Source organism: Octopus bimaculoides, chromosome 7 (genome assembly GCF_001194135.2).
Source record: "Octopus bimaculoides isolate UCB-OBI-ISO-001 chromosome 7, ASM119413v2, whole genome shotgun sequence".
NCBI lineage: Eukaryota > Metazoa > Mollusca > Cephalopoda > Octopoda > Octopodidae > Octopus > Octopus bimaculoides.
In genome coordinates, this window is record NC_068987.1 from 96,234,503 (window position 1) to 96,244,022 (window position 9,520).

The 9,520-nt window shown below is 38.9% G+C and overlaps 1 protein-coding gene across 1 annotated transcript in view; it reads right to left on the reverse strand.

Annotated features, from left to right (window-relative positions):
- Window positions 1–1,596: 1,596 nt before the first annotated feature.
- Window positions 1,597–9,520, reverse strand: part of LOC106868841 (cell division cycle protein 16 homolog) — a 35,647-nt gene continuing 27,723 nt past the window's right edge. The window contains exons 15-17 of the mRNA XM_014914274.2: window positions 6,752–6,887; window positions 3,988–4,078; window positions 1,597–2,934 (exon numbers count right to left, since the gene is read on the reverse strand). Coding sequence (XP_014769760.1) covers window positions 2,819–2,934; window positions 3,988–4,078; window positions 6,752–6,887 — 343 coding nt within the window. The 3' untranslated portion in view covers window positions 1,597–2,818. The remainder of the gene's footprint in view (window positions 2,935–3,987; window positions 4,079–6,751; window positions 6,888–9,520) is intronic.

Below are 9,520 nucleotides of genomic sequence, written 5' to 3' on the forward strand. Positions count from 1 at the left end.
TCATGTCCCTGGTGATGGACCTGATTGACTTGGAGGGATTGTTGTCAATCATGGCCTGGATCTCACCAACAAATTCAAGAGTTCCTTTCTTATCAGAATGATCAGAGTGAGTCTTCTGAGTAGCTGAACCTTCGTAACCACCATTAGATTTGTCCAACTCTTTCTGAATCCTCAGATTAACACCCAAACACTCTGAAATGTTCATATTGGAGCTTCCAGCACAAATGCCAAGCAGTACAGCATGTTGTTTCCAAATTTCTGACAAAGTGAATTGTGTCATGGTGCTGTTTTTCTCACAGACGGTGTCCAACTGACCCTACTATACCGTGAAGTCGACAAAATAAAAATAAAAAAACAATACGCATGTGCAAAATTAAAAATATAAAATGACGATTTACCTATTGCTCCCTGCATATGTTTTTAATTTTGATGATGTTTTAGTTCAATAGTATATCTTTCTATATCCCTTGAGAATTTTATGACCAGCTTCATCAGTAAACATTTTGAAGTTTTTTTTATATTTATTTAGTTTTGTCCGTTGTTCTTGTTTTGAGAAGAAACCTAACTTCAAGCAACTTTTTACAGATCAATTCTCAGACACTATCTTCTAAACCAGGCAGAATATGTAGGGGGTGTAAATTTTGATTTTGCACCCAACAAACATTTTAGTGGATGCAAGCACACTGCCTGCATCCCCTGTTCCTGGGCCCTTACTGATATTTGACTGCTACTTATTTTACTGGCTCTGGAAGGATGAAAGCAAAGTTGACTCCAGTGGGATTTGAATTCAGAACAAAAAGGGCCTGAACAAATACTACAAAGGATTTTGCCTAATGCTCTAATGATTCTGCCAACCCATTGCCCTAATAAGGATAGTAATAATAATTTCTCACAGGCACAAGGTCCCAATTTTGGGGAATGTGTAGTTGATAAATATGTATGAAGACATCTAACTCAGAACATAAAGACGGATGAAGTGCTGCTAAACATTTTGTCTCATATGCAAACAATTCTGCCAGCTCATCACCTTATGTAGAAGTATTGTTGGCACTCCGTCACTTACGACGTCGAGTTTTCCAGTTGATCCGATCAATGGAACAGCCTGCTCGTGAAATTAACGTGCAAGTGGCTGAGCACTCCACAGACACGTGTACCCGTAACGTAGTTCTCGGGGATATTCAGCGTGACACAGTGTGACAAGGCTGACCCTTTGAATTACAGGCACAACAGAAACAGGAAGGAAGCGTGAGAGAAAGTTGTGGTGAAAGAGTACAGCAGGGTTCGCCACCATCCTTTGCCGGAGCCTCATGGAGCTTTAGGTGTTTTCGCTCAATAAACACTCACAACGCCCGGTCTGGGAATCGAAACCACAATCCTATGACCGCGAGTCCGCTGCCCTAACCACTGGGCCATTGCGCCTCCACCATGTAGAAGTAGTAATAATAAAACAGATAAATCTCCGAATCAACTCACCAAATTTAGATGGATTAACTTTTGCCAATGCAGACTATTTTCTTTGGATTCTGGATCTTACTTTATAGTGATAATAGCTTACCTGGGATGGTCTTTAAGTATATATAACACAAAAACAAAATATATATTAATTCAATTTATTAATAGTCGTGAAAAATGTTCAATTTCTGTTGTTCGTCTTTGATAGGTGGGAGAGGAGATTTTGTAAAAACTGTTGCTTCCTACTTTGGGATGGTCACATTGATAAAGAGCAGACCTAGTTTGGCGCAGAATTTGAAATATGTCCCTTCACAAGGTTAAGTTAACAGTGGATATCTTCAACAGGAAGGACCCACAATGAGAGATTTGAAACGACATCGCAAGATAGCTGTCTGATTTCATCAAATTCCCATTCAGAATTTTTCATGCTGCAAGCTTAGTGGAGAACAAGTGTGTTTCTTGCTCTGTGTGTATGTGAGTTTGTCTATTAAAGTGTATGTTCATTTATGTGTACATATTCATTAATGAGAGTTTACATTATATACTCAAAGATGTAGTCAGTCTCATAAGAAGCACTCCTAAATAATTCTCTCCCTGTCTCACCAAGATCGCTTACTAAGTGGGGTTACAAGGGTGCATGCAAATATACACACACACATACACACAGATGAACATTTTCTAAGAACACACAAAATATGCACATTTTGTAGCTACTCTCCTTACCTATTTGATGCAGCAAGCAAGGGAAAGAAGTGTTCTAATGTGTTTATGTCCTTGTAAACCAACCAGTAACTGGTTAAGTCCATACAGTAAGATTTAACATTGTGTGCCTAGAAGGGAACTATATAAGTGAGGACAGTTAGTCGTTTCCTTAATCTCGCACCATCACACCTTTGTATCAATATCGTATTAACTATAATCAACACCCCCCCTCATACATACATACATACATACATACATATATACACACCACTGCACTACATTTCCAAGTGTTTTTCCAATATTGCAATAAAGTGTTGCTGTCTAAGTGCAGCAGATCATTCCACTGTGGTTATATTCCAAAATCAAAATGACATTCCACTGGTACATCAAATGCATTCCATTGAGTATTTCAAAATCAAAGCCATCCATTACTGTAGCACAGCTGCCCAAACTCATTTAAGTTGTATGCCAACTGGGTTCATAGCTTTAGCAAAATAGAGCTCATTTCATAAGTTTAGTGACGTACTCTGCTCAGTTTTAGTCTGTATCCAGATGATTGGACAATAAGGAGAGAGAGAGAGAGAGAGAGAGAGAGAGAGAGAGAGATGTTTTAAAAATATATCAACAAAGGAATCTTTAAGGTGGTCTATCTTCATAGTGTCGTTTATCCGTCACTGCTTCCATCCATGTCCACTTCATCGGTGTCAGATGACATGGAGAATTTAGGATGGTTGCTTGGACAGTCAACAAGCTCAAGTGAGGGCACATCATTTGGTATGTCTACAAAGAAACAAGAAGCATGGAAGGAAGATGTTAAATATTGATGAGATATATATATATATATATATATATATATATATATATATATATATATATATATATATATATATATATATATATATATATATATATATATATATATATGCATATAAATATATACTGGATGCTCTGAGAGTGTAGCAGATAGAATAAGAATAGCCTGGGCAAAGTTCAAGGAACACCTACCTCTGCTAGCAACTAAAGACCTCTTACTCATTACGAAAGGTAGACTGTATGATGCATGTATGTGAACAGCCATGCTACACGGCAGTGAAATATGGGCTGTGACTGCTGAGGACGTGCATACGCTTGACAAAAATGAAGCTAGTATTATCCGCTGGATGTGTAATGTCAGTATGCATACACGACAGAAAGTGAGTGCCCAGAGAGAAAAGTTGGACATAAGAAGCATCAAATGTGGTGTGCAAGAGAGACGACTATGCTGGTATGAATATGATCGATACCAAGGCTGCCTGGCTGGCTACTGTGCCAGCGGCATGTAAAAAGCACCAACTAAACTCTCAGAGTGGTTGGTGTTAGGAAGGGCATCCAGCTGTAGAAACATTGCCAGACCAGACTGGAATCCAACCCATGCCAACATGGAAAACGGACGTTAAACGATGATGTTGATGGTGGTGATGATGATGATGATGATGATGATGATATGCAATGGGCTTCTTTCAGTTCCCCTGTGCCAATTCCACTCATAAGGCTTTAGTGAACCTGAAGCTACAGTTAAAGACATCAAGCCAAAGTGCCATACAGTGGGACTGAACCCAACACTGTGTGGTTAGGAAGCAAAATTCTTAACCACATAGCCACATCTGCACCTAAAAACACTGCAATTCCTTGCAAGCCATTTTTTACCTTCTCTGACGAGTATTTTCTCAATCTAGATTCTTGGTAGCTCATGAATAAAGCCCTTACAAGCAACCCCTTCCATGCAATCCTTCTATCTTGATTCACTGTAGTTGTACCAATTATATGAACAATTAAAAATCCATGTTGTCTTACCACCGAAGGGGACAGTCTCTGCAATCAGGACATCAAGAACTTGCTGTAACATAGTTGTTGAGAACGAGTCATCACGGCGAATACCCAGGGCCTAGAAAATAGCATAAAGGAAAATCAAGGGACAACAGAAGGTAAAGATAACATTTATTTATTTTTTTGTTTGTTTTTGACTAGTCACAAGCACAAAAGACTATTCAATGTACAGTTAATGTTTATCTTATACACAGGGGTGCTGAAAAATTCCCAGCTTTAAGGGTATCACAAAAGGCCTGGTTGGAGGCCCAACCTTATGAGCCCTTCAGAAAAACTGAAGGACTGCTGCAATTAAGTGTGTGAATCTGAGAATGGAATGTTGACTAAAATCATAATTAACTGATCCTCCTGTACTTTCTTTTACCCAAAGCACCCCACTGTAGACCTACCCAGAAGGATGGAAGGTGACACCAACACAGTTACACTGGAACTTAAAAACATAAAGGGATAAAAATAACCAATACTGTAAGACATATAATGTAATATTCTACCACTTCTGCCAGCAACCACCGTTATTTCTGTTGTTTTAATATCTTGTACTAACAGTGTATTGGTAGAAATGATAAGGCCATAGTTAAAATTTGTATGTATGTATTTGTATGTTCTGAACTCCCATCACACAGAGGCTCATGTTACCTTTCAACCCCCAACGTGACTGACATGTCAAAGAATAGATCCAAAGTTTCTTCTGCATGTTGCAAAAGGTAACTAAAAGAGATTGAGGTAGGATCTGCACTCCGACCTTGTAAAACCTTCACCAAACAGACTCATGGGCTGGAGGGTTATCGCCTGTGTAGTGCAAAGGTGTTGTCTGTCAGGAGTAGGAAATCACTAACAAATGGTGGATGGAGTGATGCTCTGTTACAATGCATGCCTCCATTATTCACTGGAAGACACTTAATTAAGTAGTGTTTCATCATTGTTTAACATCTACTTCAACATGTTAGCATGGATCAGATAGAGTTTATTGAGTTTAATGTTTGCTTCAGCACGATTCCTACAGCACGATGCCTAATGGCAACCACTTTACACTATGTGCAGTGTTCTTTCTTCATGGCACCAGCACGAGTGAGGTCAACAATCATCATCATCATCGTCGTCATCGTTTAACGTCTGCTTTCCATGCTAGCATGGGTTGGACGATTTGACTGAGGACTGGTGGACCAGGAGGTGACACCAGGCTCCAATCTGATTTGGCAGAGTTTCTACAGCTGGATGCCCTTCCTAATGCCAATCAAGTGCTCATAAAACGAGATCACCCACCTCACCCATACACATGTGTATGGGTGTGGAAGTGTCCTTGTCTGGACATCATGCAATAATTGTAAACAAGCATCATTGTCATACAAGCAGTGTCGGTCACTTCCAATCTTCCATGAAAACATGTCAAGCCAAAAGGAAATATTATCCTGCTTGGAAACTGGTGAGGGCTGGTGAGTGGAATGGCACCGAGCACAAAAAAAAAAAAAAATCTGCTTCAACAAATTCCGTCTAATCCAAGCAAATATAGAAAAGTGGACATCAAAGCAATGATGATGATGATGATGATGATGATACGCTTGCTGTTGTTTTTGTTTGATTTCACTTATAAAAAGAAGTCCTTGATGTCCTTCAGCCACTTTTGGTCTTTGCCATGGATCTTTGACCATATACATTTTATTCCCTAGTAGTTAGGGTGTTGGGCTCATGATTGTTTGATTGTGGGTTCAATTCTTTGATTGAGCAGCTTGTTGTGTCCTTCAGCAGACACTTCATTTCATATTTCTCCAGTACCTGAAAATGAGTACAAGTGATACCTAGGGAGGAAGGGTTCAACCCAATAATGAACTAGTGTCTTGTTCAATGGGGAGTTTTATACTCTCAGCCTTCATGCCTTGAAAATTCAGATAAGCTCTTGCCTTGTGGCTTCTAAGCTCAAGGTAGCATTTAGTATAATTTGAAATAAAGAAAATTTCTTTATCTCTTCCTTCTTTCTAATAACAAAATTTGAAATCAGAATAATTAGATAGTTTCAGTTAACCGAGAATTAAGACAGTTCTATAGCATTTTCGTCTTGTATTTTATACAATCACCTTATTTAAACTTTATTGTTCATATAGTAAGATAAGAACTTGTTTCTTCTAATACAACATAGGGCTGATTCTTTAAAATAAATTTTGAAAATTAATTAAAATTTGAAGAGGTTTAGTAAAATAATTAACTTTTCATCATCATCATCATCATCATCATCATCATCATCATCGTTTAATGTCTGCTTTCCATGCTAGCATGGGTTGGATGATTTGACTGAGGACTGGTGGACCAGGTGGCTATACCAGGCTCCAATCTGATTTGGCAGAGTTTCTACAGTTGGATGCCCTTCCTAATGCCAACCACTCTGAGAGTGTAGTGGGTGCTTTTACGTGCCACCGGCATGAAGGCCAGTCAGGCGGTACTGGCAACGACCACGCTCAAAATGGTGTATTTTACGTGTCACCTGCACAGGAGCCAGTCCAGCGGTAATGGCAACGATCTCGCTCGAATGTTTTTTTATGTGCCACTAGCACAAGTGCTAGGAAGGCGACAAAGGATTCTTACATAAAATGATGATGGAAAGTTTTATTTAAACATAAACACTTTAAAAACAAGTAGTTTTATATCCCAAGAATCAGTTAGTGCCTCAGGTATGTTGGGAACAGAATAACTTAAAGTGGATCTTTCATATTATTAAAATAGATAAGTGATACTTTACCTTGTGGAAATAATCGACAGCCTTCAGGCTTTGACCCATCAGTACATAGACGTAGCCGATGGCTGAATATGTGGACGGTGTGTGAGGGCAAAGGGTCAAGGCATACTCATGGTACTCGAGAGCTTCTTTGTATTTTCTAAAGGGACAAAAGAAAAAGAATAAGTTTTAGTATTTCTGTGTTGGGAAGGAAGCACCCTGAAAGGATGAAAGGCAAAGTCAACCTCAGCAGAATTCGAACTCAGAATGCAGAGATGGGTGAAAACTGCTGAGCCTTTTGTCTGGCATGCTAACAATTCTGCCGGCTCACTGCCTAACTACAAAGGAAAAGAAAGACAGAAAGTAAGGACTTTTACAAATGAACTTATGTCATCAAAGTTAGATGATAACTTTATCTAATTGAATCTGTTGTATCCTATCTCTATTTATTAGAGAAAGACAGACAGACAGAAAGAGAGAGAAACAAATGGAGAAGGAGGGAGGGAGAGAGAGAGAGAACTTTCTTCACAGGAATGGCTATTAGCAGCCCACAGAAGCAGCTTTTAGCTCTGTTTCTCTGATTGGTTATTTGGATTGTGGTGATGGTAGTGGTGGTGGGATCCTGGTAACTGAAGGATCAATTTGGTTAAGAAATGATGAGAATGTTGATTAAATTTATTATATATGCAATCACTGAGACAGTCGATTTGAAATGGTGGTGGTGGTGAAAGGTGGAGTGGGCAATAAAGATGATGGCAGCTGTGATAACGGTGATACTGGTGACATGAAAAGGTAAAGCCAGAGTGGTGGTGGTGGTGGTGATGGCGATGGGTGGTGGAAGCAGCAATAATGGCAGTGATAGTGGTGGGTATGGGATGGCAGAGATGATAACAGCAGTGTTGAAGGTGGGAGGAATGATGATGATGATGATGATGATGGGAAAAGCAGGAATGATCCTGGTAGTCGGAGAAATGAGGGAGGTGTAAGAATGACGATGGTGGTGAAAGTGTTGACCAAAAAGGTGTTAAGTCTGTCGTTGGTGATAACTGAAAATATGATGATGATAAGGCTAACATATCATAACAAGCTAGTTTGCAGCCAATTAACCCCGTAATTACTATCACACTTAAATAAAAGCCATCAAAGCCAATATTCAACACCTCTACCCATTTTCAATTATTGTCTCCGACAAACATCCCACCCACTGTAGTCTCCATCTCATCTGCAACAACCCTCCATGCATTATCCCCTCTTGCTATTCCACAGTCATCAAAGACAATACAGCCAACAAGACTACAACTGACAGTCCCCACCACCACTGTTACTACCAGCCTCTTACCAACCACTTGAACACTTTCCAAACGTTGGGCATAAACCAAACAAACACGTGTCAGAAATAAACGTGACTGTTACAGAAATATCTGTTGAGGCAGCAGAATTCTTGGGTAGTTCAGCAGAGCAACTTGTAATTGGATTTTCAGAGTTTTATATTTTTACTTAACATTTTTATTCTATCAGAAACTATTTTTATTCCTACTTTTTCTTTTTATTGTATCATCTCAAAGAGCTGTGAAAATACTGCTTTGTTGATTCAATTGTTGCTGAAATAAAGCAAAACAATGGAGAACTTTTAGATACTGTCCTCTACTTATTTCCTTTAACACTTTTTCTTATTCACGTTTTCACCATTCTAACTTAAGGTGCAAGGGTTAGATGGATCTGCAAATCCCATGCATTTATGAATTTACAGTCAAAATGTTCTTGTATTAGGTGAAAACAAAAAGAAGGAGTAGATAAAAACACAGTTAGGTTAAAACTACTATAGTTCTGCTACTGACACAGTATGATTCAGTGGTTAATGACACATACAAATCAAGAGTTCAAACTACTCTACAGCATATATCATAGTCAAGATGCATTATAAAAAAATCCCCAAAAAACATCAGGTTCAGGGATGATTTTTTATTCACTCACCTGGCATTCATAAAATAAATACAAATAATATATTAGGACTGAAAATGTCTACTAAATCTTAACAGATTATCCAATCGCAATTAAAGTCTTTTACGTCCATGAAGTTTTAAAGGGACAGTCAGATGAGGAGAGCTCACCCATACCCATACAGGAAATTCCATGCATGCAAAATAAATGAAGTAAAATTGCTACTCCAGGAATTCAGTGGTATTAGGTGGACAGATATTAAAATGTGGTTAACAGAAAAGACAATATAAAGTGACATATCAACACCATCTTATTTAATCTTGTAATCATGGAATAAACTTTATTAATACACAAGACCAGACCAGCATGCCAAAACCGACATAAAAATAGAGGTAATAATGGAGACTGGAATGTACATGTATGTGTATCATCATCATTTAATGTCTGTTTTCAATGATGATATTGAGTGGCTGTGTGGTAAGTAGCTAGCTTACCAACCACATGGTCCTGGGTTCAGTCCCACTGCGTGGCATCTTGGGCAAGTGTCTTCTACTATAGCCTCGGGCCGACCAAAGCCTTGTGAGTGGATTTGGTAGACAGAAACTGAAAGAAGCCCGTCGTATATATGTATATATATATGTATGTGTGTGTATATGATTGTCCCCTCCTATCATCGCTTGACAACCGATGCTGGTGTGTTTATGTCCCCGTAACTTAGCGGTTCGGCAAAAGAGACCGATAGAATAAGTACTAGGCTTCTAAAGAATAAGTCCTGGGGTCGATTTGCTCGACTAAAGGCGGTGCTCCAGCATGGCCACAGTCAAAAGACTGAAACAAGTAAAAGAATAAAAG